The sequence below is a fragment of the Pseudorca crassidens genome, chromosome 4 (assembly GCF_039906515.1).
Source record: "Pseudorca crassidens isolate mPseCra1 chromosome 4, mPseCra1.hap1, whole genome shotgun sequence".
Classification (NCBI taxonomy): Eukaryota; Metazoa; Chordata; class Mammalia; order Artiodactyla; family Delphinidae; genus Pseudorca; species Pseudorca crassidens.
In genome coordinates this window covers 43,350,874-43,369,156 of record NC_090299.1, presented here as the reverse complement: position 1 = coordinate 43,369,156, position 18,283 = coordinate 43,350,874, and the positions used below count along the sequence as shown (strand labels likewise).

The 18,283-nt window shown below is 37.6% G+C and overlaps 1 protein-coding gene across 2 annotated transcripts in view; it reads left to right on the top strand.

The window, feature by feature from the left end:
• Positions 1 to 18,283, top strand: part of TAPT1 (transmembrane anterior posterior transformation 1) — a 64,775-nt gene that overhangs the window by 28,219 nt on the left and 18,273 nt on the right. For both annotated transcript variants that reach the window (XM_067735580.1, XM_067735581.1), the window contains exons 4-7: positions 9,406 to 9,568; positions 11,972 to 12,107; positions 13,659 to 13,756; positions 13,936 to 14,005. In XM_067735580.1, the coding sequence (XP_067591681.1) occupies positions 9,406 to 9,568; positions 11,972 to 12,107; positions 13,659 to 13,756; positions 13,936 to 14,005 (467 nt within the window). The remainder of the gene's footprint in view (positions 1 to 9,405; positions 9,569 to 11,971; positions 12,108 to 13,658; positions 13,757 to 13,935; positions 14,006 to 18,283) is intronic.

Sequence of the window (18,283 nt, the reverse complement as noted above, 5' to 3'; positions counted from 1 at the left end):
AGGAATAAATACTAGCTTCCTTCCTTCTCTTCCAAAACTGGGAACAGGAAGATGAAAATGTAAAGCTTATGTGAATCTTATTGCTTTTTTGGTCTTGAGGTTAGAAATTTGGATTTTACAGGTTTTTTCTCTGTGGTTATATCAACATGCCTCTGCTCTGTGTGGTCACTCTCTGTAACATTATTACAGTGTTCTTAGCATAGTTGCCCAATTTACGTTTCTCACATGCGTCATTTTTCTAAATACGTTTCATTCCGAAAAAGTTGCAAAATACTGAAATGGACAATAATATGTGAAACTTTATTTAACTATAAAGTAGGTGACTCTTCCATGGTATATTAAATATATGAATAATAACATTATCATCAGTAACCATGGAAACTGAGTTATAAAATTATTGATCAACATACAGAATTATATGTTGATTTTTTTTTAAGACTAAAGTCATGGAAGAGTCTCTTTTAAAGTAATGAACAAGCATATACTTGATATTTAGTACGTACTGAATAACACATAACAGTCCTTTTAAAAATGGCCTTAATCAGTCTTAATAAGGAAGAAATCCCTCCAGTGTAAACTGGAAGAATTTATCAATCATGATGATCATATTGTGATAAGAGTAAAAGTTCTTCTTTGCGAGATGGCATGGGGTAGATTATAAGAATTAAGATCACATCATTGTTACATGTGATACTTCACATTCTATAATCTTCCTCTCCTTCCAGAATGAAAGAATTATGTTATATATTTTATTAATTTCTTGTTAATGAAACGGGAGTATCTTTTTTAGGAATTTACCGTCAACTTTAAGATATTCAAGTACGTGCTTTATGCCTTTGGGAGAATTTTTAAGAAGACTTTATTCGTATCAGCAAACCTTTTTTTTTCAGACATTTGTAGCATGGTACTCCAATATTCAGAAAGCCTAACCTTGTATACTATCACTATTCCTTTATCACTGTTGGGAGCTCAATAGAATCATGGTTATTTCAGTTACCTTTTCAGAAGACCAAGAAAAAAATCTAAGACATTACTAAATGGAAGTCTTCATGTGTGATTGCATAACAAGAATAGACGCATGGAAAGTTGGATAAAGCCCAGGTGAGGCTATCTGACATAAAATAGCTCGTGTCTACACTATGAGCTAGATTATTTTTTAGTTATTCTTTGATCAACAATGTGAGGCAAGTTCGTGCTCTAGCTGTCTTTAAGCAAATGGCTTTTAAAGACAGAGCATGTTCTCCGTGGCTGTTGGCACTATGAGATATAGCATTAAAAGGATGTGTAACCTAAAATCAACAAGAGCCATCTTGTTGTTACACAGGTATCTAAACTGTGTCCCTTGTCACTTGGGGAGCAAGGCACCAAAGCAGCATTAGAGAAGTCTTTCAGTGTTTGTTCTAAAAACTGGGAGAGGTGTTGCAGAGAGCTGGGAAGACTTCATCCCTCTACTCCTTGTTGGCTTTAGTGTGAGTGGTCAGTGGTCCCTAGAGCCAACCTTTTCTAGGTATTTTAAGGGGGGTTTTTTTTGGCATAAAAAGTAAAGGTGATAACTTTCGTATATTACTTTAAAATACTTTTCAATCTAAATTAATTTGAATAACATTTTAAAACAGAATTCAAGTCCGTTCTATTTTCAAGTTTTTATGGCCAAACTGACACTAGAGGGCAGCCCATCACACTACAGTGAAGACTCCGCTAAGTTTTCCTGGGCAAACAGTTCTTGCTATTTCTGCAGTTTGGATCAACTGAAAAATTACATTTTATGCCATCACTAATAAATATGTGTATATATAACGTGAAGTGCAGTTAAAATTATATAACAGAACTTCAGCACTTTAAATACTCCGTGAGTGTAGGCAGATTATACAGAATATGAAGATACTGCCTTTCTGTCTTAGTGCCTTAAGTATACTTTATCAGAATTAGCAAAACTATTGTTAATATTAAGTCTAAGACCTTTCAGATATTTTAGGAATATAAAAATACATTTTATTTTTACAAAATTATTAATCAGCCAAGTTTTGTCATCTTATAGCTTTTCTTCCAGCATTCTGTACTTCCATTCAAGATTATTTGATTTGTCTTGCCTGTAGCTGTATCATGTCCCATCTTTTTAAGCAAACAAAAAGTGCTCTTTCCTTCAGTCTGACTTTATTTTTTCAAAGAGGTAAGAAGAAATTAAAGAGACCAGCAAAGAGGTTAATTGCATTCTTTTTTCTGTTTTCTTTTTCTCACTCTCCTGTATTTTAGTTTTCTTTCTGTTAGAAAAAAAAAAGAAAGTTACTATTGATATCTTCCTAGTCTCTTAGTTGTTTGAAATTATTCCCCAAAAGTCGGGTGGGGGGTGGGAAGGGATATTTGTCAAAGTAATCAAGATGCTGACATGAAAACAGCAACAGTTTGCAGGCTCTAGTGCTGTGGTTTCAGTGTCACATCATAGCAGAGTACTATTATTGCCCTCTTTTCAGAAATGGGATTGGTGTTCTCACCTCCTCTACGTGCAGAGTTGTATCTGGTACAGCGTTTGTGAGAGGCTTCCGAAAGCTGACAGCCTCCCGGGTTTTCTGCTTTAGAATTGATTTTTTGAACCTATTTCTAAATCTTCTGCAGACTTGCCGTGGGTTTTGGTTTGGGGGTGTTTGTCAGTACTGACAAACTAAATAGACTTTCTGCCTTTCACTAAGCCTGAGGGCCAGGGCGAATCTGCAGCCCTTAAGAAACCAGCCTTTATCGTGACTGCTCCCCTGGTGGACATTTTGCCAGCTTTTGACCCTGTTAAAATATTTTTCATTTTGAGATGTTGGCAGGGTTATTTTCTTGACTCGATGGTTGTGTGTGTGTTATCTGCAAAGGGTGTACTGCTTGCATAAAAAGTTTACACCTGTCCTTAGTAATTTCAAGAATATTTAGGTGAAAGCTGTTGCTAATGAATTTACAGTCTTGAAAAGTCTTTGCCCTTAACTATTTTGTTGTAGACTAAAATAAAGAAATACATCCAGAGTCTTTAAAAGCCAACTGATTTATGTATGTCTTCCCTCTTTCTCAGGATAGTATAATTTTTTAAAAACATTTGAGAAACTTCTTGAATTAGGATAATTTTTTTAATGATGGGGACATGAAAATCAGAATTAAGTTTTGATTTATTATATGAAGTATCTTTGTTCTTGGAAGAATGAAAGTATTTTGTTTTTTAGAAAAGTAGACTGCTCTATATTATGCTAAAGAGGTGTCCAACATTATTTTTTCCAAATTTACTTATAGAATAAATAAATAATAACCAGTTGTATGTGTGTTTTTAATTCACCTGGCATTTTTTCTGGATCCTTTTTCCTCCTCCAGCCTGTGGCTTCATTTTGTGTTGTAGAAGCCTCAGTCACATTTGAGTTAAAAGTTGAGGGAGATTGTAGAGAAAAGCAATACTATCTGGTGCCAGGAACTGATAGTTTTGAATACTTTGCTAAAATATTTTTAGACAGTAATAAGTGTAGAGTAGGTTTAAGTAATAAATGCTAGAGTATTTTTCCTTTACTATTGGAGCAAATAAAATATGTGCAAGTAAATTTTACTGATTTCTCACCTCGGTTTTAGGCATAACTCTTACTTGGGCTTTATGTACTTTTTTGTTTTTCAGAGGCAATGGTGTCTTTTTCTTTTGAGAATTTACCCCACAGAAAGCTCTCATCTCCCGAAGAATTATGAATTTCAAATGCTTGAGAGTTTCTTAACCCATTGGGTTTCTTCCGTATGCCTTACCTCCTCCAAGGTAGTTCTACCTAAAATTAACTGCACACATATGAACACACACACACATACATAATAGATTTTTCTCTTTTTAGATATAAGCCTTATTTTTGGCCTGAGTGATTCATGCCACCCCTGTCGCGCATGTAGGGAGAGCTCTTGGTAACTTTCTCTGGGGAAACAAGTACGTCTGTCATTTCCTCTTACCAGGGCTGGTCTACGTGGCTGATTTGTAGAGAGCAATATATTTGTTAGAGAGTCTTCCTAACCTCAGTTTTATTGTCCGCTGTTTCCTCACCATGACGCTCTAAGTAGCGTAGCAACATTACAACCTTCTCTCTTTCTTTCTCTCTCGTAAATCAGACCGAAGGGAGGAGCACTTTCACTTCCTTTATAGAATGGAATGTGGTGTCACAGGGACTCCTCGTGGTGAGTAAACCCTGATTTTTCCTTCTATACTCTTGGCCAAATTGACATCAGTACAAACGAATACTGATTATAATGAAAAAATATAGACATAACCATTTGGAGATGGACACATACTGAAGAAAATGTGGTTCCCTGTCCTTACTTGGTCATAGAGCTTTGTCCACATTTGTGCAGGATTTCACCGTGATCTCATCTAACATAAGAAAATCACTTGATAAAATGATCTTTAATTATACATGTCGGACTAGACCTGACATCAAGTACTTCATTCCCAATGCCACCTCAGTCAGCTGAGCCCTTCAATGTGAGCAGTTTTTATTTTGCATCCTCCAAGCGCCAAACATAGCTTATAAAACCAGTGGGTTTTTCCTAGTATAGTTCGAAATTATTTTCAAAGCCCAAGGAACGCTTTAGTCATTCAGTTTAAGCTTTTATAATTATTTTTCTACTGTCTGTCACAAAAACTTAAGATTTAAAATTTTCAGTCTCCTAATTAAAGAAAATATCTTAATCTTAATACTTTATTACAGTTTACTCTAAAATTATAAAACGACTTATCTTTCAAAAATGGAGACCATTTTTAATATTTCACGTTTTTTTCAATAGTGCTTATATATCTTCATTCTTTCAGTTATACCACAAATAGCTAAAAATGTTAAAAGAGAAAGAGAGAAAAAAAGAAATCCCATCTGCGTATTTTGTAATGAAGTACTCATGCTGATACCTTGGCATGTTTCAACGCCAGTTTGAAAATTAACTAGGCAGGGCTTATCCCAGTTCTCTTAGTCATTTGTGTTGCCTCCTCTTCTTTCCTGATCTTTTTCTGTTCACTATCAGTTTTTACTTTAATCTTAGTTGGCATAGTACCTTCTGCTGAACAGGGTGCAGGAAAAGCCTACACCTGATCATCTTGGTTTACTACGTCATTCTGTTCCCCAAACGTGCCCTTGAAACAGCTGGGTCACTTTATTCGGTAATTGTGCAAATCCAGGGAAAGTATTTGAAAGACCAAAAGATAAAATTTAGAAATGTAGACAATTTAATTTCTGTAAGAGTGGCTTAACTTGAAAATTTAAAAAAATTTAAGTTGTGTTGACTCTCTTGTTTAATATTACTTGTCTTGTGATAACTCACAGCCAGCTGTAAATTAGATTTAGTGGGTTTTTCACTTTGTCCAACAGCTTCCTCCGCTTGTTTATGTGTTAGTGTGGGATTTTCAGTGCTTGCAAAACGAATTGCCAGTAAGCACTGTTTAACAGGCATTTATAAGGAAGAGCTTCAGCCTGAAAGTATTGTTCATAAACCAATTCAGAGTTGATTGGCAGGGCTGTAGAGAAGCTTCTTATGGAGTTGGAAATACTTATCATATATCATATCTAAAAATGTCCTGGCAGAGAAGGAAACAAATGCTGGAACTGGTTCAAGTTGTTTTAATCAGCTGGACTTATTTTGCGGTTAGATTTTTTCTTACTCAGAGAAGCTGTGATGCCCCCTTAGAAATGATTTTTTTATTTTTGCAACTTTCCTTTTTCATTTACAGGGAAATTTATATGAAAACAAGACCCTTGTTTCTTAAGAGTTATGCTTTTATTTTTTTATTTGAATAAATCCTCTTAATTTTGAAATTAAGGAGAAAATCAGAGTCATCTCTGTAGCACCCAGTTATGATGTAAGCAATGGAAAATTTTCACCAAAGCAGAGAGTGCACATAAAGCAGTGCACAGATCCAGTGAAAATAGTCCTTTTTTCCCTCTTTTTAGAAATGAAAAATTATAGCTATTTTTGGTTTTTAGCACAATAATTTTTCCATATGAGATGACAGTACAGTGATAAATTATACAGTATTAAATTATGCTGAAAGATAAAAGATACTGAGTTGCTGATTCCTGTAAGTTTAAAAGTTCTTTTAAAGAAAAGTCTGGGACGGTAGATGGGAGTGAGAACATGCCTTCTGGAGCCAGATGCAGAGGGTCAGATCCCTGGTCCCCCACATCTGATTCCTGACCATGCAGCTGCAGGCACGTTCTTGATACTCTTTGCGTCATCTGTGAAATTGGGATGGTGATGTACCTTCCTCATAGGATCTCATAGGGTTGTCGTGGAAACTAGAACAGATACGTGCCAAGTGCCTAGAATGGTGCCTGCCTCATAGGACCTGTGGATTGTAGCATAAGGTGTTTCTTCAACTCTTCCGCCATTTTTACAGCCTGGTTTAATCCTAAGCAAAAGAAAGCTAAATTAAAGTTGTTTATTTAAAATTTAAAAATTTAAATTTATTATCATCTTGGTTTAAAATGTGTGGTATTACGTTATTTGGGGAGACAGCTTTCCAATGTTTAGTAGCTAATTTCTAACAATGACTTGTATCGAATATAATAATATTCCTCCTTAGATATACTAACACACTGTTCCTTTGTTGCAAATGTTTATAAAGAAACAAAATTGGACAGATAGGTATTAAAAATCCTTTTATCTCTTAAATAAAGTGCTTTGACTGAGATCACTTAACTAAGTAGATGCCAATCTAGTACCAAAATCTCTAAGTATAGATTTCTACTTTAATTAGTTATCTAAATCTTTTTGGTAATTAATGCAAATTCATTAATACCACCCTACTTTTCGTTCCTATCGTTTTCTTTAGTTCATAAAACATGACCTCTAGTTCTTAAACACAAAGGCCCCCGACTGTGGGTGATTTGTGCTTTTCAGCATATGCTCAGCTGTGCCAGCACTTCTGAGGGGGAGGTGGGTGTGTGCTCCTGGCTGATGCTTCGGGTTGACGCTGGCCATCCAGGGGAGACAGGCACACGGGCCAGACGCCCAAGAGTGTTCAGAATGTCTCCTCTTCTCATTGTTTGACTTAAAAATATGTTTACCTCCAGCTCTTGACAAAGCAGCTCTTGACCGCTTCCATTTTTTATCTTGGGGTCCAGCAGCGAATTACCTCGATATTTGAACAGCCGTTGGCAGAGTTCTGTGTTCTGGGCTAGGTGTTTGGATATGGGAAACACAGCTCACTCTGGATTTCATGAGGAGAAAAGGTCCAGAGTCTACAGGGAGAGAGAGGAACAGCACTGGAGACAGAAAGGGACAGAAAAATGATGATAGACATTGATCAGCTTTGTCCTTGAGGCAGTTTTTCCCAAGATTTCAACTTCAACTACTAAGAATAACTTCCCTCGGCTTGTGCCGTGGTGGTATGACTTGGACACGTGGCGTGACTTGGACTATTCTGACCCGTCTCTCCATCTAGCTCGTTGGTTCAGCCCAGTGTCTTCTCATCCTCTGCTAGCCCTCCCTGGACCCAGTCTTCTCAGAATTTGTCTCTTTTCAGGATTTTTGCAGATTTCCTATTCTCTCTGTGAAGAGGTCAAATTCACACCTGACTGAAAACCTCTGCATACTACAATGTAGTACGCAATGCAGTGTGTATTGTAGAAAACAAGTGTGAGGTTCTGTAGCACATCTGGCAGAATTGGCATCGCATGCCTCGCTGTTATCTTATAGACCAGCGTTCTGGGTGGCAGTTACGGGTTCCTTGTTGAGCCCTACAAGGATCTTTGGAAGAAAAGAGCCCCCGATCTGAATGTGGACAAGGGCTAGGAAGGAGCTCCAGAGAGAATAAGTAGCCAGGAAATACCAAGTAAGTAGAGAGCTCAGGATGCCAATAGGCCGCTGGAAAGGGAGCTCACCCCTTAGGTAGGTCCTAATGTGTTGTCACAACGGGCAGAAATGAAAAGACTCTGGAGCTCCTAATGCCAGTCTTCAGGCTTTTTATTGATTGTATGATACATATGTAAAAGCTGCCAAAGCAGGAGACTGAGCATTTTCTATCTTGAGGAATCAGCCTGTAGTTGACTTAGAGAAAACACCTTTCCCATTCTTGTCACGGGAATTTTACGTTCAGTGAAAGAAGTCTTAAATTTCTTCTTTTCTAATGTATTTTTTTGCTGTGTCTTAGGAAGACATTTCCATTCACAATTTAGGTTTAGCTCCTTATACTCTGATCTCAAAAGTAAGGAATGATTCTGCTTGTATTAATTAGGAAAAAACCACAGTTGACACTTGAGCGACTGGGGGTTAGGGCACCAACCCTGTGCTCAATAGCCAGCCCTCCGTATACACGATCCCTCCGTGTCCGAGATTCCTCTGTATCCATGGTTCCTCATCCATGGACTCAACCAATCGCAGAGCACGTAGTACTGAAGTACATATTTATTGAAAAAAATCCACATATAAGTGGACCCGTGCAGTTCAAACCCATGTTGTTTAAGGAGCAACTGTATTTTCGACTCATGTCATAGACGGCTAACTTTTGTAATATAAAAGCTGTCCTACAAACCAGTAAGAGAAAGATGCGGGGAGAGAATTCACACACAGTATAAATAACTTAAATATACAAAGAAGATGTCAGTCTCCTAATGAGAGAAATTAACATTGAAACTACTAGATTCAATTTTTCACCAGTGGCATTGGCAGAGATCCCAAAGTTGATCAAATGCTAATTGATGCACGTGGGCTTACAGGTGTCTAGTGCAAGTGTAAATTGGTACAACCCTTGCAGAGGGCAGCGCAGCTGCTATTATCAAAATGTCAAGTGAACATAACCCTGAGATTCCAGTTTTAGGACTTTATCCTATAGATTCACTTTCACTGACATGGCATGACATGTACATTGCATCATGGTTTATAGTTGCAGAAGGCTGGAAATCTGTCAATGATATGTTACATAAATTATGATACATCCACACAGTGGGGCACTGCACTGTCATGTAAATATGAATTCCTTATGAACTGATATGGAAAAATCTGTTACGCTGTTAAATAAAAAGTGCAAAGTGCAGAACACCATGCGTAGAGTGCTAGCACTGCGTAAGAAGGGCTGAGCCAGTGGGGCTCCAGGGCTTCCCGGTGAGGTGGGAGGCTTGTGTCTTCTTCGTGGAAATCCATTGCTTCCAGGCACTCTATCAGCAGCCGCCTGCCTTCGGTGTTCACTTGTTTAGGTTCCCCACTTCTAGCAGTAATTCTGGTTTAATATTTTATATTCTCTCCTTGGGCAGAAAATTTCATACTGTTGAGTAGTCAGCATAACTTTCCTTGTTAGTTTGAAATTTTTGAAAGATCAACCTAAGTCCCATTACCTTTGTTTGCCACTGTATGTCCAGTAAAGATTATTTATTCAGGGACACAGAAGGTAAAACTCATATTTTCATTACTTCTCATATATTTCAGGGACAGACGTTTGCTTCAGCCTGCCCAGGTGTGTGACATCTTGAAGGGTGTCATTTTGGTCATCTGCTATTTTATGATGCACTATGTGGACTACTCCATGATGTATCACCTGATAAGGGGCCAGTCCGTCATCAAGCTCTACATCATCTACAATATGCTCGAGGTGAGTCTGGGCCCTCATTTACCCTCCAGGCAGTCCAGCGCCCCAGCCTGCACAGGCCTGGCCGGTGGCACACGGCTCCAAGCCTTCCAACACAGAACACTTTCCTGCAGGCTCTGGTAATGGTGCTTCTGGCCTCCAGTGTTCATCCGGTCATTGGCGACCTTGTTAAAATGCACATTCTGATTTAGTAGGTCTGGGCTGGCACTGGAGAATCTGTCTTTCTAACAAGATGGTGCTTGTGCTGCCGATCCTGGGACACACTGAGGGTAGCAGGTCCTCAGGGCACAAAGTGTCCTCAAGTAGGGAAGAGGGGCACCTGCTGCCTAGACATTTCTGAGTCAGTGCTCCCTTGAGAATGTAAACTGTCAAATGGTAGAGAAATTTATTTTGCAAATTCATTGGAAACCTATGTATACTTTTTGCTAGAATTTTTAAATTTATGAAGATACTTTTAGGGTTATGTGTATGTTGGCTATAGTAGATTTATATTTTAAGTTGCTTTTGAATTTTCACACCAAGCAAGTAAACAATTTCCCGATTTCTCTAAGTACTTAACATTTTGAATACAATATGTCTTCCAAGTACGCTTTAAAACAGTCATCATATGAAAATCTGCATTTACGTAAATTAACAGTTACACAAAGCAAAGAAAAACATGCTTTGCTTTATAGGCAGAAACTTAATAAGTCAGATAGATAGTAAGCCAACCTGGGTTATATAATTAACCTCTGAGACTCAACTTGCACTTTCCTATACTGCTCTTTGGGGACACAAGTAAGGTCTACCTGTCTTTTCAATTAATCACAGACGGGCTTGTCCTGGCGTAGACACGTGGGGTGGTGTGGAGGCTGCTGGCCTTTCTGCCCTGAAGCTGCGCTGCCTGGGCAGCTGGGGGCTTTCCATCTCTTAGTAGAAGCCGCAGAACTCTAGCCGTCCTGGTTAGTCCTTAATACATTGACTGGGATGATTTAAAAACCACACCCCAGCTTCCTGGTTGTAGGCTCGTTGCCGTACACTTGCTTTGCCCCGTTAAGTGTGGGTGTGGTTTGTGAAGCAGAGTAGCCATCCTGCTCTCGCCTCCCTCCCACAGAAGGAAAAGCCCAGGCCTCCTTTCTTCCCCGGCCGCGTGGGTGGCTCTCCGTGCCAGCACCCCACTAATCTCCTCCATGCCTTCCCTCCAGGGGATTGCAGGTTACCGGGCTTCTCCCTATTCCCAAACTTAAGGCAGACGCCGCCTGATTTACGCCGCCTGATTTACACAGCCCTCTACAAGGTGGTGGTATTACTGTTACTAGGAAACAGGGCAAGCAGAAGGATCCATGAATTGCTGATCGAAGTGGCTTAAGTACTGATTCACTTTGTAGACTAGAGTTGATGAGTGGTTTCAGCATAGTGTAGAAGAGTCCAGGCTCTGGTATAGAGATAACTACCTCCAATCCTGGTTATCCTGCACATGGCCGCCGGTTGCTGAATGACTCTAACCTTCAGCTTCTCATCTGTGAAGTGGAGATACTAGGGGAGTTACCAGGAGTACATGAGACAGCCCATAGAGGGGCTTAGCACAGACCAGGCATGTGGTAGGAGCTCCCTAAATGGTAGCAGTTTATCCCTTCGTTCGGCAAATATTCAACCAACACTCCCTACATGCCAAGATCCCAAAGATCCAGAGATGAACAAAGCCTAATCCCCTGGAGCTTGTATTCTACAGGTGGGAGAGAGGCAGTAAACAAGGAGGTATTTGGAAATAATGAATAACCGTGATGAAGAAGAACACGGTAATAGTCAGAGCCCACGGGAACCACAAAAGACTGGATGGTCTGGGAAGGTCCTGTCTTAGAATGTGACTGAATCCTGATAAGCCCTTCTGTTTTCTTTTTTTATGTGCTTCTCTTTATTTATCATACTGTATTCATGGAGATCAGAACTTGAAAATGTCTTTAGGAAGCAAATCTGCTTATTATATTCTTATATAATAAACCTCAAACAAATTACAGCTATTGTTATTTACTGCTTTAGGTGTGAGTAGAGTGGGTCAAATGATATATTTGTCCTAAAGGATTTAAGTTTGAATCCTGAATTTGAGTTCAGAGTTTTAAAACCAGAGGAACTGTGATTTTGATGTATCCTCTCCCTTTTATTTTTGCTACTAAAACTTTTCTTGTTACAAACAGAGTTTACTAGACAAAGTCTAATTCAGGTAACACAAAACTTGAGCACTCATTGTGTGTCAGAGAATAAGGAAACGTAAGTGAAGAAGTAAATAAAGATCCTGCTCTCTTTTGGAGCCTAGCTTCTAGTAGGATTTAAAAAGTGAGATTTCCAGTATTTGAGTTCACCTCTGAATTTTAGTAACATATTCAAATGGAATATTGAGAAACACCTTAACAAAATTTTTCTCTTTAGGTAGCAGATCGTCTGTTTTCATCATTTGGACAAGATATATTAGATGCTCTCTATTGGACAGCAACAGAGCCCAAAGAAAGAAAAAGAGCCCACATCGGGGTGATTCCTCACTTTTTCATGGCCGTTCTCTATGTCTGTATCCTTTTAGACTTCTCGGAAATTCCAACCATCAATGCATATTTTACATTATTCTATTTGGTTAGCTGTTTCTCAGATTTAAAGATGTGTGTGTGTGTCCATATCCTGAAGACTAATGTGAACCCTCTGCTTTCTTTTGAGAAATTGCTTATAATAGTACAGTTGACCCTTGAACAACACAGGGGCTAATTCAAGTATAACTTACAATTAGCCCTGTGTATCCAAGGATTCAAGCAACCACGGACCATTCAATAGTGTAGTATTTACTATTGAAAAATATATGCGTATAAGTGGACTCATGCGTTTCAAACCCATGTTGTTCAAGGGTCAACTGGATTGTAAATTAATTTAAAGGGTCTCATGTGTACATGACCCTTTGAACTGCTAGAAAGTAGTTCTGTTCTCAGTGTAGCTGATTATAAGGAAGAATTTTAGAATAAAGGGATAGTATGTTTATACATATTTTAGATTTATATAGATCTATATAACTTTTTCATACATATATTAGAATTTTTTTGAAGTTATCTTTAAACCTATGAATTCTTTGTTTTAACCTTCAACTTAAAATGTATACAATTCATCTAGAAATAAAATCTGAAATTGGTTAGGGAGGAATTTTTGAGCTTTTATTTCTCCCTCCTGCATCTCCTGAAAGCTTTTCTTTTGGAGAGTGAATGCTTTACTGTATAGCACAGTATGCACGTGTGTGTATGTATATTTACACACACATGCATACCTACACTTAAGGTCCATATGGGATCAGGACTCATTCAAAGGAATGTGTCGTGTGATTTTTTTTGTCTGTACTGTCTCTGAAAGAACAATGCTTGAAAGAATTGGATTAATATTTGGGAAGTTAAAGGACTATGTAGGAAAAATTTCTGTGGAGAGTAAAAACTTGTTCCAAGTATAATGAAGTAAAAAGTTGCTGTTCTAATTTAAATAAACTATTCCATATGTAATATGGGTATAATTCTGCAGCTTGTGGATGTCTTCAAAAATGACATTTGAGGAAGAATCTTAATTATCAGACATTTCTTATTGTCTTATATTCCCTGCCCCCTGCAGAACCAGAGAGGAAAATCAGTTCCAGACTAACTTTTACTTTGTGTTCTCTTCTATTTTAGAATGCGAATTATCTTAATTCACAATGTATATATCTAGGTCTCTTCTTTCAGTATTTACCGTAGTTTATTCCATTTATTTAATAAACTTTTCTGAGATCCTATTTCCCAAGCATTGTACCAAATGCCAAAGATCCAGAAAGAACAAGACAACTGTTTTCCAGGACTCAACAGTCTAAATGACTGGATTCATTTCTGCTTTTGTTTTGTTTCATATGAGTTGCATACATCTTATCCCATCAAATTTATATCAACTATATCTAATAGGGGAATTACAAGGGTAATAAAATACTTACATAAGACTTGATTTAGAAAGCATAGTCATCTTTTTTCCCCATTATAAACTTGCAAGATTTTATAGCATTATCTGTTAATATAAACTGAAAACAGACTTAAGTTTTTTCCTTGACATCACTTACTGCTAGTTTTGCATGCGATCCTTATAATGGTTCAGGCAACAACTCTCAACGTGGCTTTTAACTCACACAACAAGTCCCTGCTTACTATTATGATGTCTAATAATGTAAGTATGAGATTTTATTTTACATTTTTGAGGTTGTATGGTACTTTAACAGTAGTATTCTGAATGGGAAAAATTATTTTTTCTAAATGTTATTTATTCCCTGAGAAGTTTTATATGTAGCATATCCATTTTTAAAACTGTGTTAATGATGAAGATGATATTTGTGTTTACTATTTCAGTTTGTTGAAATTAAAGGAAGTGTTTTCAAGAAGTTTGAAAAGAACAATCTTTTTCAGATGTCAAATAGCGGTACGTACAATCAGATTCTACTTGCAGCTTTATGCAGTATTATTTTGTAACTCATTCTGGAACTCTAATGTCACGATTCCTATGGGCCACTGTTTTCTTTGACTTAAGCTGTGCTTGCTTTTATTCTCCCAACATCTTTACTAAGTATTTTTTTTTATTATTTTCGTTATTGTAATCTCAGGATGTTTAAGATAGTAAAAAATTACAGGTATTTGTATCTCACCTTACCATACTTTCAGAAGCTTCTCATTGATCCAGAAATTTCTTAGGAGCAGCTGATATTATTCCATTTTACAGATGTGAAAGTTGAAACAGAGAGTAATTTGACTTCCCTAAGGTCACTCACTTAGCTACTAAAAGAATTTTGGTGATAAACCTCAGATTGGCTCTTAGTTCTAGGCTTTTTCAGTTGTGCCTTACCGCCTCCTTTCTAATTCTAAGATGTGTGAGGGCACAAAATTTATCCCCAGAAACCTTATCTTACATAGTTAGGATAATCATAGCAGCACAGTCTTGGTTCTCAAGGTGTGGCCCATGGAACCCTGGAGGGGAGTCCCAAGACCCTTCCAGGGAGTCTGCAAAGTCAAAACTGTTTTCATAAGAATATGAAGACATTACTTATCTCTTTCACCATGTTGCCATTTGCACTATGGTGGAAAACAGGGGTGAAAAAGCCAGTGAGAGATCACCACGCGCCCACTGGAATGGCTGGTCCTGTGGCTGCCAGTGTGTGTCAGTGACGCTGGGGAGTGCCCCGCACTGATGGTGGATGTGAATTGCTGCAGCTGCTCTGGGAAACCTTTTGGCGGTTTCTTACACAGTTACACATTGACCTACCCTATCACTCACCAGCGGGAACACAGTTTCACAAAAGGACTTGTACTTGTAAAGAATTGTAATGGCAGCTTTATTCATAGCCCGAAACTGGGAACAGCCCAAATCCTCCCATTAAGAAGAGAGCAGATAAATAAATTTTGGTATATCTACACTGTGGGACACTATTCAGCAGTTAGAGAGAACTACATATATTCAGCTACATGGATGAATCTCAAAAGCCTCATGCTGAGTGAAAAGAGGCCAGACACAAATAAGTACCTACTGTGTGATTTCATACTTATGAGGTTTATGATCAGATAAAATTAATTTATGATGATAGAAATAAAAGAGTGATTACTTACTGGCGGTGGGGTTGACTGGGAAGGGAGCAAGGAAACTTACTGTAGTGATGGAGCTGTTCATATTTTAGTGATGGGAATGGTGGCATAGCTTATGCATTCATCAAAACTCAATGAAATTGTACACTTAAAAGTAAAATTTCACTATACATAAATTTTTCTGTACGTATATTAGACAAGGAAAGTAATGGCATATGAATATATTAAAGCAAAGGAGTGTTTAGAATTATAGGAGATTTGATAGCTAGGCAAGGAACAGAAAGAACTAATGAAAAACTTTAGATAATTCTGTGGAGCAGTGATAGACCTTAGATCTCAGAGCTCTGAAGGGCAGTTGGCATGGTGTCGTTCTGTGCAGTAATATTCTTTCAAACGTGTGCTGCCAAGCTCTTTACGTTTGAAATGTAAGAGGAGGGGAGGGATAGGAGGGAAGGGGCATGCTCTTCTCAGCTTCAGGAGTTAACTCTAGAATATATTGCTTCAACTATAAGAATTTCACTTGTAGCAGAAATCATATTATTTGTATTTAAATTAATAACCTGGTTTGAGTAGGCATTCTTTGTAGAGTTTTAAACTAGACATGCAGATCTTTAAGTTATAAGGGTTTTCAGTCTTTATGTATCGTGAGGAGGAGATTGTGAACGATTTTCAACCTTATCGCCAGTATGTTGATATAATTAATATCCCTTTTTCCTTTCTTTTATAAACAAGTCCCCCAAATTTTAATCTCTTAGCTTAGAAAGATAAGGAATTCAATATTTCAGCTCTAAGAAAACTGAAAACAGTAGCATATTAATAAAGCAATGCATGTGAGTCTATAAGGAATTCAGAAGTATATTTTGGCTTAAAATGGTTAGTAATCAGCATGAAAAGTTTTGCTTTTTGTTAGAGGTAAAATAATTCACGTTACAATGCAGGGTGATCTGCGTTGTACCCACTTCTGTCTCCCTTCAAGTTTTATAAGAAATTAATTTTACCTAAGGTAGAATTTTAAAACCTGTTCCCAGGTAAGAAAAAGAAAAATCTGTCGGAGACAATTTCGCTGATGTTGCAGGCGGTGCTCAGATATTAAAGGAATAGGTAAGGAGTCACTAACGCCTGCCTTTCACGTGGTGACTGAGTTTATTGCCTCCTCCACGTGCATTAGCATCTATGAAATGAGAGCCAGTCCACAGAATGCTGCCGGTCACACACCAGCTATTTCTTTCCCTGTGAATTTCCCTGGGAAACTGAGCTGCCATGTACATGGGATCAAATTTAGTACCTCATGCTAGTTTAATGTTGAAAACTTGGTTTGGAAATTTTAGAGTGACTTTATCCCTTTCAGTTTCTTGCCTGACTGTACATTGTCTTTAGGGGAATTACCTGAGGACACACGAAATAGAGTTTAGTTAATAAAACCCAACTTTTAACATTTTGTCCTTTCTTCCACATCATGTCGTATGCCCCAGCTGAGTATGGAACCTAGACCTTTCTGACCTGGGTTCTTAAAATGAAATGTTTTACATAGCTGTTAACCCACTGACAATGTGAACTGTACGTTCAGAAAGATCCTGCAGGAGTTAACATTGGTCTGAAGTAAGGTTCCAGCTCAGGGTGATTCTGTTTAACTCTCTTAACATAAGCCTGAGTACCTGCATTAATTTGAATGACTGTTGGAAATAAAAGAGTCACTCATTGCACATTTAAATTGTGACTGTAAATATGTTAAATATCCCTGTTAGTGGTGACTTAGAAGAGGAAAAAGGAGCTTAATAATTTGAATATCAGAAATATTCTTAAAGCATTAATCACCCGTGTTTTTAAGCTCATTAATAAAGATTAAGAGAAAACATTCCCATTTTGGTAGGAGTTCCACTTTTTGACTAATGCGAGTTCAATCCAAGTCAAAACTGTGTTCTGAAGATGAGATATGACGTAAATACGTTGTGGATTGCATTATTAATATTGTAAATAGATAAATTATTCAATCAGCAACATATTTACATCTTATCATTATCAGAATCTGTTATTCTAAAAAATGTTACTTCTTTATGTAAGATTTTATTTTATTGCAGAGGAACTGTGTCAGAATTTCGGTATACTTTAGTGATGCTCAAATTTTAAAAGTCAAATCTCTGTAAATTATTTAAATGTACAAAAAACAAAGTTGTGAAAGTACAAGAATGAAACATAGTGGGATTTTTTAATAGCCACATAGCAGCCTCATTTTCATAGTTAGATTGATAAATGAGTGCTTTTTTTATTGTGTTTTTAATCTTCAAACTTACCACCTTTCACGTCCCTCATAGTGTAAAATTGCATTTATCTACCAGAATCTATCAATTTTTATTAATCTCTACAGTATTTTGAAATAGTCTGCTTTTCTAAAATCTATTTGACCTTAAATATCCCCCTAATAAAATGGAGTTTTGGGCTTCCCTGGTGGCGCAGTGGTTGAGAGTCCGCCTGCCGATGCAGGGGACACAGGTTCGTGCCCCGGTCCGGGAAGATCCCACATGCTGTGGAGCGGCTAGGCCCGTGAGCCATGGCCGCTGAGCCTGCGCATCCGGAGCCTGTGCTCCGCAATGGGAGAGGCCACAACAGTGAGAGGCCCGCATAACGCAAAAAAAAAAAAATGGAGTTTTTCCCCTTTTATCAGTATTCTTACAATTGAAATGATTATAGGTTTCCTCTGTGCCAGCAGCTACCATGTGTCCAAGAATCAGATATGATTAATTTAAGCACTGCTGTTGTTTTTGTTTTATTATATAAGACTTCATAAAAATTTTGTTGGATTATCTCAAATACTATTTTAAATTTCACAAGGCAGTTTCTTTCCAGGTAATTCTGCAGTGAACCAAGTCAGTATCATGGAAAGTGGAAAGGTCAGAAATAAGTACACTTCTTTGCTAAATTTGTTAATGGAAATTAGAAATCCAAAGGGCTTAGCACACATATAGATGCAGCTCTGTGAATAACTGTACAGAATTCCAACTGAAAGTACATGAACAAATTTAATTAGTCCCATAAATTAAGTCCCACAGTTAACTATACATAAGTAGCAGAGAATGCATTTTATTTAGATTATGATGGAAATTATTCTAGGACAGGCTTTTCTCAA